Source organism: Oreochromis niloticus, linkage group LG19, assembly GCF_001858045.2.
Source record: "Oreochromis niloticus isolate F11D_XX linkage group LG19, O_niloticus_UMD_NMBU, whole genome shotgun sequence".
In the NCBI taxonomy this organism is placed as follows: domain Eukaryota; kingdom Metazoa; phylum Chordata; class Actinopteri; order Cichliformes; family Cichlidae; genus Oreochromis; species Oreochromis niloticus.
In genome coordinates this window covers 5,723,053-5,747,374 of record NC_031983.2, presented here as the reverse complement: position 1 = coordinate 5,747,374, position 24,322 = coordinate 5,723,053, and the positions used below count along the sequence as shown (strand labels likewise).

The following is a 24,322-nucleotide window of genomic DNA, read 5'->3' as shown; positions in this document are numbered from 1 at the left end:
TTAAAGACTGTGTCCTTTGACCCCTTGTTGCCTGACTGGTGGTTTACCATGGAAGGCTGCCATGAACACCAGTGTGTCCAAAGCTCAAACTTCAGCACAACACTCTGACAGAAGAGCTTTATACATAGTCACCGGGTAAAAGCCTGAGTGTTGAGCCACACAGCTCCAGGAATTAAGTGAGTTGTTTATAGTCTTTTTTTATGTCTTTTTGAATTAAGTGTGAAGTCATTTAGTTAGAACTTTTGGCTTTTTTTTTTTTTTTGAGAAATACTGAAGAGTTGCCATCAATTGGAGCACAGCAGTGTGTTTAAATTTGGCAAGTCTGAGAAAATATTCAGATGTGAAATGTCAGGCAGAGTGTTGGCAGTTAGCTTTACTATAATTGTGAATCTTCTGTTTGGTCTCCGTAGCAGTTTAATTTTCTATTCCATTCCTGCTGCTTGTTCCGTAAACTTTGATCTGGTTGTGCTTAGCTCTTGCAATTTGGATTTCATGGATGCAATAACACTTTAATTATACATATGAGTAAACTGCACTACAAATCTAACAAAAGAATTCTCAAAATTCCTTGCAAGTAGCACCAAATGTGCTTTAAGTACTGCATGTGCTATCAAGTTGCTTGGTGTTGGTAATACTATGTGCTGATATTTGTGCTAAAACTCGAAATCACTTTATAGCAGCAAACATGTCCTACAACGCCGAGTTTGTCCTCCAAAGCAGTTAAGTCGCAGTTGCACTTGACAGAAGGCAGATGACCCAGCTTCAGTCCCAACAACAACACTCTGATTAAGTCATTTTTGGGTCACTAGAAGAACTCAGCTGCAAGCCCACAAAAGCACGTAGGACTGTTACGTTTTAGCGCTGTGTTAGCAAAAAGTTGCCATATGTACATGTCATGTACATTCCACTCCTGACAACCAGTGTTGGTCAAGTTACTTGAAAACAGTATTAGTTACTAATTACTGATTACTTCTCCAAGAAAGTAATCCGGTTACTTTAGTGATTACTTATTTTCAAAAGTAATTAGTTACTTAGTTATTTTTAAAAACATGATACACAACCTGAATACATAATAAAGCAACAGACCTTTCAGCCCAATTCTATTTTTTATGCATAATCCATCATATAAAACTGAATCAATTTAAAGCTTGTTTTATTAGTTTTAATCTTGAAACTTGATGCACATTGCATCAAGCAAAAATTAAATTATATGCAACAGTCTTTGACTTGAAGAAATTTGTTTAACATTTAAACCTATTTTCTGCATATTCCAGCATATAAAATGAAATAATTTTTGTGTTTACACTTACTCTTTCAAATAGATGCAATTAAAAGACACAGCAAAAGATAAATAAAACCAAAGATTCAGCAGCACTAAGTCCCGTTGCTCTTAAATCTGTTGTCACCTGTTTAGCAGGAGTGGGGCCGGTGGAGGTTTGCCCAGTGCTGCAGCAGTCATGTCAGTTGGGGGATCCGGGGGTTTCTCTGTGAATTTCACATTCCCGTGGCGGCGTGCTTTGTGCTTGCTCAGATTTGAAGTTTAATTTTTTGCTGTAGAAAGAGGTTTCCTTCCCGCACAGTGTGTGAGTGTACAGTGGACACTAATGTTTTTGTCACTTTTTACAGAATCAAACTCAAAGTAAGGTCAGTACTTCCAAGCTTTAAACGCTGCATGGTCGTACCCTCTCCCGCACTCCGTATTATCCATTGTTGATCTGCACACGTCAGCTGCGCGCTGATACATCATTGTCATGAGACACTCACAAACAAAATCATGGTTTAGTAACGCAGTAACACAGCGTGCTTACGGGAAAGTAACAGTACTCTAATTACTTTTTTGCAAGAGTAATCCCTTACTTTACTCACTACTTGAAAAGAGTAATCGGATTACAGTAACACGTTACTGCCTATCTGTGCTAACAACATATCCCTACATAATTTCCTTAGGGATTATTAAAGTCCTGATTGTGATTCTGATGTCAGAGAACACACATGGCATTATCGTCTGTTCTATAGCTTCGTATCTCTGCTCCTTGGCAGTACAGCTAAGAGAGATTTCCTGATTTAAACCGCTAGTAAAAATTTATGAAATGTATTTGAACCAAAATAACAAGCTTTAAACAGCAGCTACAGTTACTGTGTAAGCTGTCTTCAGATCTGATGTCAGCGATGAGCAGATATTTGCTTCTTCTCGTCAGATCAGGGGATTATCATGTTCAGCATTGTACACATTACTTACTCTGCCCTGTGCACTTCTAAAATTGGATGTTAACAGCTAAATAATAATACTAACATATTATGGAAAATACATAATCACTGTCTCTGTTTATCTTAACCATCTACCTGCAGCAAGGCAGATGTCTGTATGTATGGACATCTGACCTGAATTAAGAGCTGTAGGTTTCAACTCATGGTGTCCACTTGGGTTCAGTGAAACCCACCAATTAAAATCAAAGGCTGTGTTTCTTGGATGCTGTGAATTAGGTGACAGGTGATGTTCATAAACAGGGTGCGTTGTTTTTGCTCAAGACCACTTTGACCTGACCTGCGTTATACACACATTGACTGTTGATTGACTGACTAGTACACAGTAACAGCGTTGAACTGCAGAAGTTTTTGTTGTGTTTTATAATTCATCCTTTTGTCCAAGATACATTTGCATGTTATTATGACCTTTGGTCTCAGCTGACACTGTGAAGCGAGTAAAATGTAGCTTTATGTTTACTGTCCAGGCCATGGATCGTGGCCACGAAGTGGAAAATAGAGCAGAATTTAAAACAAATTAAAAACAGAAACATAAGAGAACACAGAGATCTGAAACACAAAACATTATTCATGATATTATATTTAGCTTTTTCTTAAATTTTGCCATATTTTGATTTTCTCTACCTCCATAGCCACGGCACTACTGTACTTTTAGATTCCTTGCTCACCTAGGACTTCATGATGCATGTAGGGCTTGAAAAAGTGTTTCCAGATGTACTTACATGTACTCACTCCCCTTACCTGCCAGCTGTATGTTTCTATGTCATTCACGGTGTGTGCGATTGACTGTGCAGAGATACCAGCTGCTGAGCTGCTGATTCTGGCACTGATTAACCAGTGGATGGTTTTGCTGGCACAGTTTGCTGGCACAGTTTTGCAAGCCAAATGAGGTCAAACAGGCAGATCATTTTGTGCTTTTATATTCTGTCTCTGGGACAAATGTTCATGGTTTAAGCACACTGCTAATAAATACTGGGTTCGTCTCTTCACCTTCGGCACAGTAAGTAAGTTGTTACATAATTTCACTGGGCTCCACAAACTGTGTGTGTTCGCGCGCGTGCATCTGTGTGTGTGTGTGTGTGTGAGACACATGTTCAATAAAAGCAGCATGTAACAAAGTCTGTGGGAATATTTGACACATGTCAGTTGTTGTTGTTAGCTAACAAAGCAAAACACCCTGCATTAGTAGTTCAACTGCTACTTAGTAGGGTATGGCAGGCACATTGTATGAGTTATTATACTGTAACCGTTTGGCCTTCTTATTGTGTATTGTGTTATTTTGGCAGAGTAGTGCAATCTAAACCAATTACACCATTTTTTTTCTTGGCACACAAAAGAGAAAAAACAGAATCTCATGTTTCTCATGCAAGAGCATTAGAGTCCCAGTGAGCAGTTTACTTGATTAAAAGTAAAAGTTTAGCAGACTAATGGTTTTCACTTAGCCATGAAACATGTGTCTAGTTTTTATCTTTCAAACACAACAATCAGGCACCCAGTGTCTGCTCCAGGTTTGCAGACTAATATTACCAGAGAGCAACGCACTCAGCAGACCAAAGGGGCTGGATCCTCTCTCAGCTTCACTGAGGTGTTGGAACCATTCTTGTCCAGACTGACATCACTGAACCATTGAGTTGCTGCAGATTTATCAGTTGAAAATCCATGATGTCCATGAATCTCCCACTACATCTTCTGCCACATTATAAAAGTGCCCTCATATTGAGATGTTTTGACTGAGATGTCTGAGTACAGTGAACTCAATGTCAACCTTTGATACATAGTTTACGCCAAATTTTGACCCTGTCAATTAGACCAGGCAACCTTTTTTCAATCTTCTTCCAATTTTGGTGATCTGTGTGCATTGCAGCCTCAGTCAAAGGAATTTGCAAAGAAAAGCGTCTGGACTTCTTTAAGTTGCTTGAAAATTGCAGCCTCAGTTTCCTGTTCTTGATGATGATGGGTTTGGCAACCAGGGTGGTCTTCTGCTGCTGTAGCCCATCTGCTTTAAGGTTTCACATGCAGTGCATTCATTATAGAAATAGTAATGTTGTCTTTTTAGTTTTGTTCATGGTTCTTGTTAGCTATGCATATTCAATATCAGTTGTAGAGTTTTAGGGAAGTGCAGACACAAACATTTTATTTTGGTGAGCTGCACATTTTTAACAGCCTTACACTATTTATTGCTTTTATTCGTTTTTTTCAGTGTGACTATGTAAAGACATTTTGCTGACTACATTAGAAATTGACTTCTTTGAAAACCAATTTTTATCCTGTATATTCATCCAGGGATGCTATTTTATCTAAAAGCTACAGGGTGTTACTGAAATTATTTGAAATGGTAAATGAAGCTGTGGCATCATCTGTCAGCATGGTGTGTGAAATCTAAATAAAAACAGAATGCAATGATTTGCATCTCATACACCCATATTTTCTTCACAGTAGAACATTAAATATTTAAACTGAGAAAATGTGAAGTTTTAAGAGAACAATTGGCTCATTTAGATTTTGATGGCAACAACACATCAGAAATATTGAGGCAGAGTATCCATATTTTCCATAAAGAAATTAAAATTTGTCTGACCATAGAACAGTTTGCCACTGTTTAATTTCTCGATCCCATATGGCTTATACTTTGCATGATAGAGCTTTAACCTGCATTTATTGCTAGCACAATTCACAGTGTTCATAGACAGTGATTTCTGGAAGCGTTCCTGAGACCATGGAGTGATTTTTAATGGCACAACCATGAATGCAACTGAGGGTCCAAAGTTTACAGGCATCCAATATTGACTTTAAATTCCATTCAAGTCAGCTCAGTTCAGTTCAATTCTATTTATAGCACCAAATCACCATAACAGTTGTCTTAATTTATATTGTAAGGTAAAGATCCTGCAATAATACAAACAAAAACCCCCAACAAACAATGCCAACAATCATATGACCCCATATGAGCAAGGAAAAAGTCCCTTTTATCCGGAAGAAACCTCCAGCGGAACCAGGCTCAGAGAAGCGCCCTGTTTCTTGCACACAGATTGCACAGTTAAGCTAATTAGCTGCTAAATGTTTCTTAAACATTTTTTTTAAGTACCACTCAATGTGTACCACTAGATGTGTTTCTGGCATCACATTTAAAATTAGCTAATATTTTTTAAGAAACACTAAAACACATTGAAAAACAGCACCTAAGATGTCTGGAACATGTGCTGAGGATGCCACACAGAGCGACACGCCCACATAACAAAGAGCGACACCCCTTGAGAAGAGAAAGAAAAGTTTGAGAGTGACTGAGCTGATTGAGCTACTTGTCTTTAGTAGGGACAGACACAAACAGCAGCAAGAGAACAAGAAGGTTGCAAGTTTCAGCCTTATGTCCAAAGGACTAATGGCTAAAAATGGCTCTTTGTAAAAGAGCGTTGTCAAGAATGTTGACCCCTTTAGTGGATATGTTAATTGGTTAATTGTAGAGTTCAACAGGGTTCTGTGTTAGGACAAGTTCTGTTTACATTACAGCCTTCCTATATAGCCTTACCCTGGGCAGTATAATTACAAGGCATAGCATGTATTTTCATTGCTATGTAGATGATACCCAGCTCTATCATTCCACGAAGCCAGATAACACCCTGTCTTAGAGTGATGATGACCCCAATACAGCACTTAGGTCTCAGATTGTTGGCTTACTCGTGTTTCCTAGGATATTTCAAAGTAGTATGGGAGGCAGATCCTTCAGCTTTCCAGCCACTCTTCTGTAGAACAAGCTCCCAGCTTGGATTCAGGAGACAGACACCCTCTCTACTTTTAAGTCTAGGCCCAAAACTTTCCTTTTTGCAAAGCTTATAATTAGGGCTGGATCTGGTGACCCTCAATCCTCCCTTATCCTGCCTGGCTCTCTTTCACAGTGTGTTTTTTGTCCTGTGTTCCTCCCCTCACCCCCAAACAGTTAAAACTGAGTTTTTCCTTCCCACTGTCACCAAAGTGCTTGCTCACAGGGGGCTGGTCTGATTGTTGGAATTTCTCTGTATTATTGTAGAGTACTTACCGTACAATATAAAGCACTTTGAGGCAACTGTGATTTGGTGCTATATAAAGAAAATTTTACTTTACTTTATATAAATAAGATTGACTTGAATTACATTTGTGTGGCTACAGTATAACAAGCATATGAAGTTATGAGAAAAATACGCTCTGTGTTTCTTTGCTTAAGTATTCTTAAGGAATTATTCTAGTGCATTGCTTGTATGTTTCATAGTAATGAGACTGTGTTGCAAACTGGCACATGCATGTTAGGTAAGTGGGCAAGCCACCCTGGTGACAGATCTGTTGAGTTTGGAATCAGGTGGCGGAGGCGACGTCTGGGTTCAACACTTTATTTCAGGCTTTACAGCAGCACTCCATCTTGTTACCGCTCTCTCTGCCTTCTTCTTCTCCCCTCTCTCTTACCAGCCTCATTAGCGGCACCTCTGGTCTGACAGGGTAACAGCATGTAATAATTTGCCTCCTTTGTTATAGAACCTTGTAAACACAACAACATCCTTAAAGCAGTTGACAAAATAGATGACTAGTTACTGTCTTGGTCACGCTCGAGTTAGGGAATGTCTTTAAAATTGAACCTATTTCTCATCCTTTTTCACCTTGTTAACTGTTGTCTGCCTTTTGCCAAATTAGATGATTATGTCCTGTCAGTTTTGGACTGGAAAACTATAATTTTGATGTCTTCAAACTAAGACTGAGTTAGTTTATTCTGAACATATGGACTTGTTCAAAGATGGTGAACTGAAAAACTCTGAGCTACATAATTTGAAAAAAATAAATAATTTCCTTGATATAAAAAGAAAATCTGCTATGGTTAGCGTCTACACTGATATTTTAAATATTGGTATTTGCTCATAATTTGCAGCAGTTGCTTATTTTAATATAGTGTTTCTTCCCTCTCTGCTACAGGACCCGGCCATTCGAGAAGATGCTATAGAATATCCACCTGCATCAAATCATTCATTCACAGCATATACAGTATATTCCCCTGACATGACCTCCTCCCCTGCCCTGGATGCTGACCCGTTACCCCTCCTTCAGCTTGAGGAGGTGGACTCCAGTAAAGCCACAGAGAGGGTGAGCTCCCCAGGACTTCTGCCTGCTATGTACAGCCCTCCTGTGGGGATAGACAGCCACACCGTCTGCATTCCCTCTCCATACACAGACAGTAACCATGACTATAACCATGGGCACGGACCTTTGACCTTCTACAGCCCCTCCATGCTGAGCTACACCAGGCCACCCATCACTGACAGTCCATCATCTCTGTGTCCTCCCCTCAGCCCCTCAGCCTTTTGGCCTTCTCACACTCATCACAGTGTACCTTCACTTACTCTGCACTGCACTCAGCCTCTCGTTTATAATGAACCCAGCCCACATGCACCCTGGTTGGATCCCAAAGTTCACAGTATCAGCCCCGGCAGGTAAGATTACTGACAACACAGGCACTAATGAAAAATATTCTTGTGTCAGTTAAATTTAGCTCAAGTGGTAGTAACATTCAAAGACCTAGTTTCCATTCTCTTTTACTTATCCTTGTGAGGGTTGGGGTGGGGCTGGGGGGTAGGGGGGTCACATAGAGACAGACAACAGATCTCAAGAAGCAGATGTGTTTTTGGCAAAAGATGTGGCATCATATTGGCTAGCAGCAGCAACCATTAATGAAAACTACTACTGCGTGCCAGAGCCAGATCTTTGCTTTAGAACAAAGCGTCATATTGGTAACTTGCCATACTTTGCACAGGTTTTAGACACTAAAAATAGTATTATTTGCCACACAGATCATGAAACAAATTTTAATATTAGCCAAAGATAAGCGGAATAAACATAAAATTCCATGTAAAAAAGCAATTGCCCCCTTAACCTCTCAACTGATTGTGCCACCCTTGGCAGGAAGAACTGCAACTAAGCATTTGTGATAACTGGCAGTGAGTCTTTCACATTGCTTATTTGCAGAATTCAGCCACATTGAATTTTGAGCTTGGCCTGTTTAACATTCTGCCTCAATCGGACTTAAGTCCAGACTTTGACTAGGCCACTCCAAAACCCTCATATTGTTTTTTTATGTAGTGCCAAATCACAACAGTCACCTCAGAGTGCTTTATATTGTAAGGTAAAAAAATTCCAACGATCAAATAATCGCTTATGACAAAAAAAGATAAATTCCATTTTAACAAGAAGAAACCAGGCAGCCATCTGCTGCGACCAGTTGGTGGTTAGGCGAGGGAGACAGAACAAAAGACAAGCTATGGAAGAGAGTAGAGATTAATAACAGCTAATGATTCAATGCCAAGTCATAGATAAAGACACACAGAATCAAAAACAGGTAAGTAAAGAAGAAACAGTACATCCCTCCAGCAGCCTAGATCTATTGCAGTTTAACTAAGGGAGGGTTGAGGGTCATCTAATCTACTCCTATCTATAAGCTTTATCGAAATGTTTTAAGCCTCATCTTAAAAGTGAAGACTCCAAACTGGGAACTGGTTTCACAGAAACAAGGGCCCGAAAGCTGAAGGCTTTGCCTCCCATTCTACTTTTAAATGTTCTAGGAACCACAAGTAAGCCTGCAGTCTGAGAGCAAAGTGTGCTATTGGGTTGATATGTTAGTATGAAGTCTTTAAGACAGGAGTGTGCCTGATTATTCACGACCTTGTATGTGAGCAGAAATATTTTAAAGTCAATTTTGAATTCAAAGAAGAGAAGCCAATATCAAAGAAATATGGCTCTTCTTTCTAGTCCCTGTCAGCTGTCCTGGTACATAGCCCAAATGTGCTTCAACTTTAGGACACAATGATGGTAGAGAGCAGAATTCATGGTTCCCTCCCTTACGGCAACTGGTCCAATCAAGAAAGCTGTCCCAAACCATCAGAGTACCACCAACATGTTTGACCATCAGTATATTTTTCGTGTTCATTTTACGCCAAAATTACCTTCCAAATATTCCAAAAAGTTCAGCTTTTGTCTCATCACTCACCAGATGCCATTTGGGCAAATATAAGGGCGGGGGAGTGTTCAACTGTGGGTTTCGCCTTAAAACTCATGGATGCCATTTTTGCCCTGCCTCTTTTTTGATGCTGAATCATGAAAACTGGCCTTAAGGGAGACAAATAAGGACTGCAGTTCTGGGTTGCTTTATGAACTACTGGATGACTCATCAGTGCATTTTTTGGGTAATTTTGGTAGGCCAGCTACATCTGGACCACCATTCCAAGTTCTCTCCATTTGTGGATAATGGGTCTCACTGTGGTTCTCTGGAGTCCCAAAGTCCTAGAAATAGCTTTGTAACTTTTTCTATAGTGATAGATGGGACTTTGTTTTCCATCCAATGCTTTTACATCGGGCTGGGTAGGTTTGGTTAAATTTCTTCCCTCAATAAATGAAATTGCCATTTAAAAACTATTTTTTGTAGTTTCTCCGCTTATATTTGTCTAATATTAGACAAAGATGTGACAAATATCCAAAAACATGGCAATACTTTTCACATATATGCACACTTTTTAATGGACATAGCAGGTAGGTTGTTTAGCTTTCTGAAGACCTCGCCGTAGTTCTGCTGTCATATTGTTTCGTCATGAAATCCTCATGAATTTTTCCGTAACATTGATGCTTTGGCTGTTTCGATTGGGTACAGGACTCCTTCAGGGATCAGTCATATTCCTCATTAATGATACAACTACACTTGATAATATCAGACCTTTAAAATCAGCTGACAATCACAAAAACAGAGATAAGATCAGAAGAACTGAGCTAAAGCAGAGCGGTGACGAACAGAGGCTAATTCTAGTTTCTTTTTCTGTACTCGTTCCAGTCATGAGTTCATGATCATGCAAATTCCAGTGACGACATGTCGCACAGTTTCCACTGCTGTAACTTTACACCCAGAGTTCATTTGGTAGATTTTTTAAGTTAACAAAATAAATAAATAAAAGGCTCTGCATCACACTGAAAGTATACTATAAATAAAAGAATCAGTGAATACACTCCAACTTCTAGCTGATTTTGAATCAGATCTCTAATCTCTTCTCCAGACCAGGTCATGTGTTTGGCCAAGTTACCACGGCAAAAAGCGAGCCACCTTTGTGACGGTGACAATTCTGAATTTAAGCTTAACATAACTCAGGAACTAATTAAACCTACTTTGTTGTTCAGCCCTCAGAAAGGGGGAATCCAAACAAGACTAATCTAGTGCCACCATGAAAAGAAAGATTTCACAGATCATAATTGTTCTATATGTAACCAAAGTTCATTGCTCTTGCAACCACAGCCAGTTAGATGCCTGCTATGGACACCAACTAAGAACAGAAAAATGACCTCCTGTGGGTCGTCGTCCCTTCCTGTCTGCACAGAAGGGTGCCTGTTACAAATGTGCAGAATATGTTACACTTGGTTGTGTAGTGATTCATTGTATGTTAGTATTCTAATAAATTCTGATACCAGTGTTTAAAATAGCAATTGAGCTAAAAGACGATAGCAATATTTTTTAGTAATTATAAAATTAGTTTCTGTTTCTTTTGTGTCTTCAGTTCTCCTCTATATTTGGTGATTAATGTGAGCAGTTGATGGTTATGATGGCACTCATCGTGTTGCAGCGATAAATACTATCTGTGATGCGATTTTTCCAGTTGACTTAAATGTGGTTATGAAGACATTTTCAGCAACACAGTACCTGTTGGACAGCTAATGACAGGTGAATGATGGGCTAAAATTTCTTATGTCAAGCTGTCCCTTTCAATGATTCTTCGCTTCCCCTCTGCAGCTCCATCATCACCTGTAACAAGCTGCTGGGAAAGAAATCTGAAGATGGAGCGGAAGGAGTGAAATCCTCATCGTGCTCATCTGCGCTAGGGAAAGCCGACATGCACTTCTGCGCCGTGTGCCACGACTACGCCTCCGGCTATCACTACGGTGTGTGGTCCTGCGAGGGCTGCAAGGCTTTTTTCAAGAGAAGCATTCAAGGTATGATCTTTTTACTTTATATTTACTCACAATTTTTCTTCTCATCACCTGAAATAATCCATTACTGTGTCTGTGTTTTCTTCTTTTATTAGGACACAATGATTACATTTGCCCTGCCACAAATCAGTGCACTATTGACAAGAACCGACGTAAAAGCTGCCAAGCCTGCCGGCTACGTAAATGCTATGAAGTGGGCATGATGAAGTGCGGTGGGTTTTTACTCATCTTCATTAGAATTGGGATATTTCATGATTTCATGTCTTACAGCAGAGCTAAAATTGAGTCAGTTAATAGGTCTGTGAGCTCACTAGACCTTTTGAGCTTTCTTCAAAAGCACTCAGGACAAGCCTTCCTTCCACTGACTGTAAGAATCATCTAAATAGTTTTAATTATTTCTGTGGCACATGTAAATAGGTAACAGTGTAACAGTGTAACAGTGTTTCTTTGGGCCTTTAAAGTTTCTAATGATCAGCACATTCCATTCTGCTGCCTGCTCTGTGATTCTGGGCTAACCTTGGTGTGTTAAACTGCAGCTGGGATTGCTCTTTGACATATGAAGCATTGTGTTTATAAATGCCTTTGCTCTTCTTATCAGTAGACTGGTCGTAGTGTCTGCTAATACTCAGATAGATCCAGTTTTTTTTGTTCTTATTAGATTGTTAAAAACATATATTTCCTTCTAATGCATAAAGCACAAGCTTTTTCTCACACAAAGTGCAAAGGAGTTGCAGGTATTTCGGCAACTGTCTGTTGTCTTCATTCACCAGGGGTGAGGCGTGAACGTTGTGGCTTTCGTGGTGCCCGACACCGTCGCGGGGGACCCCAGCCTCGGGATACGACAGGTCAGAGTTTGGTAAGGGTTGGATTGGGTTCTCGGGGTCAACGGCATCTTCACCTGGGGACACCTCTCTCCACGCTCACCCCCGTCCCTCACACAAATCACACGCACCACTCAACCATGAGCCCAAAGGAGTTCATTTCCCGAATCATGGAGGCAGAGCCGCCAGAGATCTACCTCATGGAGGACCTGAAAAAGCCGTTCACTGAGGCCAGCATGATGATGACCCTCACCAACCTGGCAGACAAAGAACTGGTTCTCATGATCAGCTGGGCCAAGAAGATCCCTGGTAAGATCCAAACTACTCAGTTCAGTCTATATGTAACTCTTTCACACAAGTACCGCTAAGTAAATGGTATTCTTTTCTTAAATTCTACTCAGTCATACATTTTTTTCATTTTTGTTACCTGCGTTCTTTATTTGCCAATATTGTAAGATTCAATTGCCATTCTGAAATTGTCGTGTTGATGGTGTAAATGTTAGATAGAAAGCACTTAGAAACAGCATAGAACAAAGTGCTTGTGTGAATGTACACGCTGTGTAAAGAGCTTTGAGTGCTCAGATAGAGTAGAAAAGCGCTGTAGAAGAACCAGCCCATTTACCATTCATTCTCAAATATGGCACTTTGTAGGACTGCGTGATGTTTTTTTTCATATTTTAACTAGCCAATACTAAGACAGCTGTATCCATCCCAAATTACAAATCATGATTCATTTTGATGGTAAGAAACGCCGGTGAAAATACCAGCCTTTTATCTTAATTAGTTTTTGACATATTCATGTTTAAACATTGCCTCAATGTTGAAAGTTTTTAAAAAAAAAACATGCTGGAAACGGATCTACAGTCATTGGCGGATACATGGACCATATTTAAAAAATTACACATCATGAAAAATGTTCAATATGTAAAACTAAATATTGCACTGAAATCACTCCATGTGTCCAAACTTTGGACCACAAAAGTTTTTGCGCAAATCAGAGATGGTTGAGCAGAAGGTCCAGGTTGATTTAAGATGGAATGAAATTTAAAACCAACAGTTTGCCACAATTTGTTACTGAAGTAACCAAGCAAAAAGGGTTTTGGTCAGGAAGATAAGACTTGAGCAAGGCTTTGGAAGAGCAGCTTCTCTTTGTAGGAAACCATCTCTCTGTCAATCAGGCCTTTATTCTAGAGCATGGTAAAAGGCACAGGAAAGTTTTCTTCAGGTTCATAAAAACTGCACTGAAAAGGACTTTGATATTATGACATGAAGATACTTCAGTCCAGTGTGTCAGAAACAGAACATTATTTGAGCAAAACTCTAAGCCAGGGATGTAAAACCCACATATAGCCAACTTGTGGGGCTAGAGTGGGGTATTTACCAATAGAAAAAGTGCTAACATTTATGAAAATACAGCTCAAAGATCAAAGTCTATGCACTCATTCACATTTTCTAAAGCTGTCGAGTGGGCCAGATTGGAGTCTTTGCCAGTGGAATTCCAGCCCCCAGGCCTTATGTTTGCCACCCCTGCTCTAAGCACTGCCTGATAAACACCAGGCACTCCTCATCATCTGCTAATAACATCCCTGCAGTGAAACATAATAGTAGCGAGGCTGCTGCACAGTGGCAGGCACAGCAAGACTTCTCAGAGCATTAAGTAGAAGGCAGTTTCCTGGACACAGCTCCTTAAATAAAAGGAGATCCATATGACAGTAAGCCAACGTACACACAGCCAAGCTATCCTCGAGTAGCTTCAGATAAAGTCTTACTGTTCTTCAGTAGCTTAGTTAAAACAACCACGTAATCCACACAGAACAGCTACAGACACACCTGAAGACAATTCTTCACTCCAAAGGAACAATCAATGGGCCAATCTAGTTGTAGAAACTTACCCAAGAGGTCTCAAAGGGACTTCTACCAAGAATCGAAATACTTGGTAAATGAAATATTTCGGTTTCTCGTATTTAATAAACCTTCTTAAAATTGTTTTACTGAAAAAGAGTTAGGGATCCAAATATTTTTAAAAGCAAATAGTGAAAAAAAGCCAGATGACTGCAAATAAATGTAGCAGCCTCACTCTGAAGACATGACTTTATTCTATTGTCTGAATGTGATGTTAGCATCAGTGTTGGTGCCTTCCATAAAGTTGCTTTTCATGATTGATCCTGTTTTTCTTTTGTTTTAATCCAGTTTAATGAATGGTGGTGAAATGTGAGCTGTAATCATTCAGACATAAATAAAACAGGAAGGCTGTCAGTGTCATGTGACTCTCTGGTGTCACCTGTGTTAGCTGAACCACTTTTGAGGCCAGATTCAATCAAAGAATCCAGATTAAATTAGCGCCGTCTGTTGACATGTTTGGCACTGAGGCACTGGTTGTGCAACAGTCTGTTACAAATTTACAGATGTCCTGCACCACCCCTGTACATTTCTCTCTGTTTCTGGGTAGAGATGTATGTAGTCATACAACAGAAAGAAGTTCCTTGCAACAGTGTCTATATCAACGGTCAGGGAGCCCCGATAGATTGGCTGGCTAAGCCACATTACCAGATGGCCACAAAATCTTCCAAGTAGTGAGTGTTTCTGGTCTAATTCCAGGCTGGCCTGAACCCTTTACTGCTCTTTCACCACATTTCCTGTCTTGTTGAACATCATGTTGCACTGGATAAGGCAGTGAGCCAGTGAGTGATGGATAAATGATTCCCCCGAGGAATCATTGTTATATAGAACATTTATTATCAGTTTAATGTTATTTCACATAAAAACAAAGCTGCTTTTCTTTCAAACACAAAGACATCTCAAAATGACCCCATACTACAGTAATGCATACTATTATTAGTCTGCACAGACATGTAATCAAGCTGTAACTTGACTGGTGGATCTGGGCGTACAACTAAAAGAATGTGTGAATAGGGGTGTGTAAGGATGGTAATAAGTGCTGATTCCAATTGAGCAATTTGGGATACATTAGGGTTTGGTGCTCATAATTCAGTCAAGGCAGAATGTGGGTGGTTTCCAAGTGTAAAGAGGCCTTTTTTCTCCTCTCCTCAGGCTTTGTAGAGTTGAGTCTAACAGACCAAATCCACCTGCTGAAGTGCTGCTGGTTGGAGATCCTCATGCTGGGCCTGATGTGGAGGTCGGTGGATCATCCTGGAAAACTAATCTTCTCTCCAGATTTCAAGCTCAACAGGTGAGAGGGATCAGAAGTTATAGCATTAAAACTAGTGTGATCCCATTGAACTGAAAATCTTTTATGAAGTTGGTCATCAGCTAACGTTTAGCAGGTTTACAGAGTGACAAATACTCGTTTCTGCTATTCCACAGAGACTTACGCTAACAGAGAGTGTTTGCTCAAATACCCACACAGCTTCTGTTTCTGTGTTTCTTCCTGATATATGTCATAGTACTCTCAGTTCAGATCTTTTTGAGATGTTCTTAAGTGCTTTTTTTGTCTCACCCACATAAAATAATATAAAAAGGTAAAATATGTCTGAATAAGAAATATCTGCAACTGCCACAACATTATTGCTGGTTTGAGCTCCCTAAGTTTTCTCACTATGATGACAAATTGACATCACACGATAAAATAGGTCATCCACAACACGCATACACATCACTAACATTTGTTCCAGATTTATCTGAGATTTCTCTGGACTGCCAACTCAGTCAATCTCCTGCTGTTCCCTTCCACACTGACCTTTGACTTTGGCCAGAGACCTGTTGTTTGTTTCTGCCAGTGCTGAATAGCCTTTGTTTTCATAGTAAACACGCTGTAATTGGGCAGCAGGGATTTCCTAATGGCTAAACTTGGAGAAAGGTTTTCGACAGTGTTCTCAGCATGGCAAATCTTATATAAGGCACTTCAAGTTTCTCAACAATACCTACAGTTGCTGTGAACTGCATGCCACTTTGCAACCCATCTCCAACCCAGCTATACCTCCCACGCTGTGTCTGATCCACTCGTGTCACTGATGTGCTGGGTTCTAGCTGCTTCTCTCCCTTCCCAGATTTTTACTTTCACACAAAGTACATGCACCAAAATCCAGTGAGCAGGTTGACCTCATTCACGGTGCCTACAGGATACAAATAATTGCATTTCTGGAGAATTTCTCCTTGATGCAGATGTCAAACAAACTGGCACGTACATTTCTGCTGTGGACACTGACCTTGTGCAACATTCAGAACTTGTCATGGTTAGATTATAAACTGGGATGGGTACCACCTTGTTAACTGGAGATCAGAAAGTGCATCACACTTTTTGCTAAAGGGCCAAAATTTTTAAAAGACAAAAACAGACTTCAGACTTTAGTTTTTTAAAGTTGATAATGCAACAGAGCCACTAAGTTCTGATAACTTGTACATTTTTGACTCCATCATACGGAGGCCATCATATTTAAGACTACATGCTGTACATCAGTGGTATAAAATGTTTCATCTCTTATTTAGTCTTACTAATTCCTGTTTACCCTGAGTTTTTCCCCTTTGTCCTACTTTCTTGTGTATGTAATTCCCTTATTTTTGTTAAGGACTGAAGCAGTATGTAGTCAGACAGCTAATGCTGCGTTTTTTGTGAAAAAGGCAGAAGGAGCTGAGGGCAGGAGCAAATTTATATGAGGGAAATGGTGGGTTGAGTTTAGTGTTTGACCTTTCTTTCTTCACTGCCACGGAAACTATCACTATAGGCTTAGGCTAGCCTTGATGTGTTTTCATAACACGGCCTTATTTTTCTCTGTAAGGTTCCTGTCAGCCTTTCTCCTTGGAAAGATGAGGATAACATCCTGGATGCAAATCCATCCACCGGCCCATTGAGTCATTTTCTAATTTATTTTGTCTTATCGAGTCTTTCTTTCTGCTTTTTTGACCTCTTCATGCTCTCTCTTACACATTCATCAGTATTTGGCTTGAATTTCTTCATGGATGGTTGCTAATATGTGGATTACCAATAAGAAGTTGTTAGCTGATGAGGTTTTAATACCCGATTTTGCCGGTCATGACTATAGTTTGTTTTATTATGTCAAAAGGTAAAGCTCTGTTCTGGAACCTCTAAGCCCTTTCTGATTTATGACACTGAGTAAGTCATATACAGCAGGGAATGGAAGAACTAGGTTGCAAAGCAGGTTGCAGGCCACAACCACCAGCAGGCTAAAATGTCTTAAATTGTACCACCAGCACTTGTGTGCTGACACGGCAATCCTCGGATTGATCAAACTTGCAGCTGAAATTGATTTTTGCCTTTTTCCATCATATTATTATGGTTTTCAGGCACCATATTGAACTTTTTTAGCCCACAAGAGTTGATATAAATGGGACGCACAAAGTAATAGAAATTTCTTTCAGTACGTTCAGTTTATCTTGGTTCTCATTTCTGCCTCTTTCGCCTTTCTTATCTTTTTTCACTCCACTCCATCTTGTTTTTCTTCACTTCTTCTCTTTCTGTCTGTTTAGGGAGGAGGGGCAGTGTGTGGAGGGCATCATGGAGATTTTCGACATGCTGCTGGCAGCCACCTCTCGGTTCCGTGAGCTGAAGCTGCAGAGAGAGGAGTACGTCTGCCTGAAGGCCATGATCCTCCTCAACTCCAGTGAGTCTTACTGACGCAGATAAAACCACAGGATGGGGAAGAATTTGCAATGAGGTTTCAATAAGCGAATACGCTGTTCCACCTCATCCAATCAGTGCCATTTGCGGTGTTTTTGTTATTTTGTTCTTTTTAGTTCTGACATTATCCCTCACACATATGCACACACACACATTTGGGGTACTCATATTTCAAGTAAAGGTTTTATAATCAGTATAAAAGTACCAAACTAAAGACTACACATGTCAGTATCTGTGTTTAAGTGTGCTTCTTAACTTACACCCAAACGTTTGACTGTCAAAGCCATACTCTCTGTTAACCATCAGACCCACTTATTATTAATGAAACATAAATCATAGTTATTTTCCTGCTATGATTTTCGTTTCTGCACTACTCCTTGTAATGGCTAATTTCATGCAGTTTTGTGCTTCTAATTTTCCATTCATCCATCCTTTTTCTTTTGATTATCTGTGGCTGGGTTGTAGGAGCAACAGCCTGAGCAGAGAGGCCCAGACTTCCCTCTCCCTAGCCCCCTCCTCCAGCTTATCCAGGGCAATCCCGAGGCATTCCCAAGCCAGGAACAACACGTACAGTTCAGTGTCCAGATTTCTAGAATACGAAATAATTTATTAGTTTGTTTATTTATTTATTTTAGTCATGGGAGAAGAGTACACTCACAGTCCTCTGAAGTTTCCTAGCATTTCATTTGTTTAAGGTTTATAGAGATTTCCCAACGTCTCCGACAATAAATAACCCCCTTAAAGCATTGTAGAGCAGAGTTACGCTACACCAGTCCTTGATGTGGCTTTTAAAATAAACATGACAGTGACTGTCTCACAGAAGTTGCATCGGCAGAAGTTATTTGAAGAAGGTTTGAGATGAAGTGACCTGTGAATTTGGACCTTTGGCTTTCGTTTTTTCACCTTTAATGTTTTTCCAGTGGTCACAGTGTCCTCTCAGTACTCTACAAACCACCTCCAACAGACGCTGCAGGCAGGTTCCATCGAGGTGACCGACCTCTCCACATTATATGACTATCCAAAGTCAAAGTCAAAGTCAGTTTTATTTGTCAATTTCTTCAGATGTACTTGCCATACAAAGGAATTGAAATTACGTTTCACACTGTCCCATGCGTAGACATAGACAACAATAAAGTGCAGATGCACAACATTTAGGTACATACAGGATATAACAAGACAGGACCTACACATAACATATAATAAAGTGTTCCACAGTGCGCCCTGGAAAGTAGTGTACTTGTCTACTTGACGTAGTCCCAGGTTGTGGTTGGTAAGTGTTTTTGTTTTAATGCAGCATAAGACTGTAGCAGCAGTAATAGTAATATAAATAATATAAATAGTGCTAAAGAAAATACTAAAAATATATAGCAGCAGGTGTGTGCAGTTGTAAAAATATATAGCAGCAGGTGTGTGCAGTTGTAATGTAGAGGTAGTTGTTTCCAGTCAGGAATGTGGAGAGTGTTTCCTTGTTGTGGAGTGTGTGTGTGTGTGGGGGGGGGGGGGGGGGGGGGTAGGGTCCAGTCTGTCTTCCTATACTCCTGCCAGTCTGGTGGTTCTGCTGGCTGGGAGCCGGGAGGGGAGAGAGTTCAGCAGAGTTGCGACCAGAGTTGCGACCAGGAAGCAGAGTTGCAGTCTTACATGCCTCTCTGCAGCTTCTCTCCTCCTGCTACCCCCCCAAAAACCCATCTCCATTGAGACTGTGTCAGCTCCCAAAAAGACAAAAAACAAACTAAAAACCAGCAATAAACAATTTAAACATAAAAAATCAAAAAGAAAGAACAATACAGTATCCACATCTGAACCAAAGAGTAAAACAGTGAAATGTGGATTATTAAATATTAGGTCTCTCTCCTCCAAGTCTCTGTTAGTACATGACTTAATAATTGATCAACAAATCGATTTACTCTGCCTTACAGAAACCTGGTTGCAGCAGGATGAGTATGTTAGTTTAAATGAATCAACACCCCCGAGTCATTCTAACTACCAGAAACCTCGAAGCACAGGCCGAGGGGGCGGTGTGGCAGCAATTTTTCACACCAGCCTATTAATCAACCAAAGACCAAGACAGACTTTTAATTCATTTGAAAGCCTGATGCTTAGCCTCGTCCACCCCAGCTGTAAAACTCAGAAACCAGTCTTACTTGTTATCATATATCGTCCACCTGGGCCTTACACAGAGTTTCTCTCTGATTTCTCAGACTTTTTATCTGATTTAGTGCTCAGCTCAGATAAAATAATTATTGTGAGTGATTTTAACATCCATGTAGATGCTAAAAATGACAGCCTCAACATGGCATTTAATCTGTTATTAGACTCAATTGGCTTCTCTCAAAATGTAAAAGAACCCACCCACCACTTTAATCACACTCTAGATCTTGTTTTAACATATGGCATAGAAACTGAACATGTAACAGTGTTTCCTGAAAACCCTCTGCTGTCTGATCATTTCCTGATAACATTTACATTTACAATAATTGATTACACAGCAGTGGAGAGTAGACTTTATCACAGTAGATGTCTTTCTGAAAGTGCTGTAACTAAGTTTAAGAATATAATCCACCCACTGTTATCATCTTCAATGCCCTGTACCAACATAGAGCAGAGCAGCTACCTGAACGCTACTCCAACAGAGGTCGATTATCTTGTAAATAATTTTACCTTCTCACTACGTACGACTCTGGATACTGTAGCTCCTGTGAAAACTAAAGCCTCAAATCCAAAGTACCCGACTCCGTGGTATAATTCTCAAACACGTAGCCTAAAGCAAATAACTCGTAAGCTGGAGAGTTAGTGCAGCGTTCGATACTGTCGACCATAATATCCTATTAGAGCGATTAGAACATGCTGTAGGTATTACAGGTACTGCACTGCAGTGGTTTGTATCATATCTATCTAATAGACTCCAATTTGTTCAAGTAAATGGAGAGTCCTCTTCACACACTAAGGTCAGTTATGGAGTTCCACAGGGTTCGGTGCTAGGACCAATTCTATTTACATTATATATGCTTCCCTTAGGCAGCATCATCAGAAGACATAGCATAAATTTTCACTGCTATGCAGATGACACGCAGCTCTATCTATCCATGAAGCCAGGTAACACACACCAATTAGTTAAACTGCAGGAATGTCTTAAAGACATAAAGACCTGGATGGCCGCTAACTTTCTGCTTCTTAATTCAGATAAAACTGAGGTTATTGTACTCGGCTCTGAAAATCTTAGAAATATGGTATCTAACCAGATTCTTACTCTGGATGGCATTACCTTGGCCTCCAGTAATGCTGTGAGGAACCTTGGAGTCATTTTTGACCAGGATATATCCTTCAACGCACATATTAAACAAATATGTAAGACTGCTTTCTTCCATTTGCGCAACATCTCTAAAATTAGAAATATCCTGTCTCAGAGTGATGCTGAAAAACTAGTTCATGCATTTATTACTTCCAGGCTGGACTACTGTAATTCATTATTATTAGGATGTCCTAAAAACTCGCTGAAAAGCCTTCAGCTGATCCAAAATGCTGCAGCAAGAGTACTGACAGGGACTAGAAAGAGAGAGCAGATTTCTCCTGTTTTGGCTTCCCTTCATTGGCTTCCTGTTAAATCCAGAATTGAATTCAAAATCCTGCTCCTCACATACAAGGTCTTAAATAATCAGGCCCCATCTTATCTTAATGACCTTGTAGTGCCATATCACCCTATTAGAGCACTTCACTCTCGCTCTGCAGGCCTACTTGCTGTTCCTAGAGTATTTAAAAGTAGAATGGGAGGCAGAGCCTTCAGTTTTCAGGCCCCTCTTCTGTGGAACCAGCTTCCAGTTTGGATCCAGGAGACAGACACTATCTCTACTTTCAAGATTAGGCTTAAAACTTTCCTTTTTGCTAAAGCATATAGTTAGGGCTGGACCAGGTGACCCTGAATCCTCCCTTAGTTATGCTGCAATAGACGTAGGCTGCCGGGGATTCCCATGATGCATTGAGTTTTTCCTTCCTTTCCTTTCCAGTCTGCACAGAGTTTAACAAAGTTTCCTCCCTCACGCACACATAAGATCCTCTGCCAGACTATGTTCTCTCTTTTAACTCTGCTCCACTGCAGCTGGAGTAAAAAAAAGGGCAAATTGTGCAAGAAGCAAAGGGAAGTCTGAAAAGTCAAGGAAAACAAGGAGTCGAGAAGATTAATGAATCTTGACAAATGGAAAGTTGTAGCTGAGCTGCTCCATCCGTCCTCTATCCTGGTGGATGGCGGACACTAGTTGATCTACAGCTTCTTCTCTCTTACATCCTCTAGTTTTTCATCAGGAGTGTCCATCATGATGTCATTCGGGCTCTTTGATGAGCCAGATGGCCTGACTGAAGAAACTGTACGAACTCATAAATGTCACAACTTAGGTTAAATTGGTTACAGAGACCTGAATCAGGATGTAGAATGTCATGCAACAATTTATACCAAAGAATACCAGGTTACGTGTTTTATTCAAAGATGAGATAATGAGTGGATTACTACCAGGCTATTATTAATCTTAGAATGTTTTATCAGTGTCAGACTATCAGTGTCAGACTATCACTGTCGTCGAAACCAAGTTTTCAGTTGCGATGGCTGGATCTAATTTAAGCTTTATTATTATTTCCCTGCAAGTACAAAAAGTTTACACATTCACAGATTCCATGGTTCAGGAGTGTGTGTGCGTATGTACTTAAATATATAATCAGGGAAATGATATGTACAGATTTTTAAGTAAGATGTGATGTTTTTTTAAGTGCATTAATTCTGGTACATATAATGATGGAGCAAGGCAACAGAAGGTATGCTTAAAAAGAACATGTTAAATGACTGATTGCAAAGAATGATCTCACAGGCTGAGTACTAGTCCTGGAGTTAAGATGAGTTGAGGGTTCACTGGTCTGTGAAAGTCAGTGTAGATAAATAACTAACAAGATCAAAGAACTACTATATTTAGTTAAATTTTATTCATATAGTTCCAAATCACAACAACAACAGTCACTTCAAGGTTCTTTATACTGTAAGGTAAAGATCCTACTTTACTACAGAGAAATCCCCAACAATCACATGCCCCCCTACGAGCAAGCACTTGGCGACAGTGTGAAGGAAAAACTCTTTTTTAGCAGGAAGAAACTTCCAGCAGAACCAGGCTCAGGAGGGGCGGCCATCTGCCGTGACAAGTTGGGCGTGAAGCAGGGAAAGAGTGCAAAGACACACTATGGAAGAGAGCCAGAGATCAGTATTAGTGATTATATGCAAAGAGGTGAGGAAAATATATATAGTATCAATAGGATTCAGACAATACAGATCATTTTTTACAAACGGGTTAGTGCTGAATGCTGAATGAACATTATCTTTGGTATGATTGTGAGGACACATGTACTCACTTAAGAAAGCTAAGATATTCAGTGCTGGACTACTTGCAATCCAGACCAGTGACCCAGTTAAAACATTTGTTGCATTATGAAATGGGAAGTTTGGATACTTTTGCAGTGTTGTTGTAATGCAATGCCAGAAATACGTTGCTGTCTCAGCAATTTTAAATATATTGCTGTTGTCAAATTCAAACTTGCCACATCTGATTTTTAAGTTTCAAGTTATTCATATGTTTTCTCTATAAGTATATAGAGTATAAATGATGTGTACGTTATTGAATTCTGCTTATATTTACGTCTGAAACAGCATCTAAACTTTTCTGGTCATTTGTAACTAATGGGCACGTATTTAAAAAAAGGGTCAGTGGTCTCAATGATGACACGTAGCTGTGCTGTTTTTCACAGATCTGTGCACAAGCTCCCCACAGACTCCAGAAGAGCTGGAAAGCAGAAACAAGCTGCTGCGTCTCCTGGATTCTGTGATCGATGCTCTGGTCTGGGCCATCTCCAAACTGGGCCTATCCACCCAGCAGCAGACTCTGCGCCTTGGCCATCTCACCATGCTGCTCTCCCACATCCGGCACGTCAGGTACACACAGAACGGAGGGAGTATTATTTCTGATTTCTTCACATGCTCACAGTAATGCTCAGCAAGCATGTGCACAAACACATATTTCTGCATGAATGAAATTAAGTAAAAAGACTTACTAACTTTTCCAATCAAGTGTTCATCACAGACACTTCACAGTGTTTGTGAAGCAAGTCTCTTAAATTTAATAATAACAAAATAAGGTCTGTTTTATATTGGTTTATTTTTGTTTTTACATCTCAGACATACCAGGTTCGGTTTATCCCCCAGAAGTGCTATATGCAGAATTTAATAAAGATGACTGGCATTAATATCTCAGCTGCATTAAACCACAAGTAGGCGTGCGCTAATAAAATAGAGGATCATTTACAGAGAATACACGGCTAAAATGAAGAAATGTCTGCATACATTGTGCAGACTGGAACGGTTTTTTTTCATGTTCGGTGATAATAACTTCAACAGTAGACTGAAAGCTTTTGCAAAATCCTGCATTTATTGCATTGATGTTTTGTGTTTGCCTGTAACATCTCATTTTCTACATGAACTTTAATGTAAATATCCATCACACCCATGGATTTAGAGACAGAACAAATATCTGACAAACTCAAAGGACACAATTATTAAAGACGATACACCAGCCAGCCATAACATTATGACCGCCTGCTTAATATTGTGTTGGTCCCCTTTGCTGCCAAAACT

General features: G+C 40.0%; 1 protein-coding gene across 4 annotated transcripts in view; it reads left to right on the top strand.

The window, feature by feature from the left end:
* esr2b (estrogen receptor 2b) overlaps positions 1–24,322 on the top strand; it is a 66,358-nt gene that overhangs the window by 13,502 nt on the left and 28,534 nt on the right. For 3 of the 4 annotated variants that reach the window (XM_025900705.1, XM_013274965.3, NM_001279477.1), the window contains 7 exon segments: positions 7,201–7,715; positions 11,048–11,247; positions 11,340–11,456; positions 12,015–12,374; positions 15,117–15,255; positions 17,511–17,644; positions 23,440–23,623. In XM_025900705.1, coding sequence (XP_025756490.1) covers positions 7,285–7,715; positions 11,048–11,247; positions 11,340–11,456; positions 12,015–12,374; positions 15,117–15,255; positions 17,511–17,644; positions 23,440–23,623 — 1,565 coding nt within the window. In that variant the 5' untranslated portion in view covers positions 7,201–7,284. 4 annotated transcript variants of the gene reach the window in all.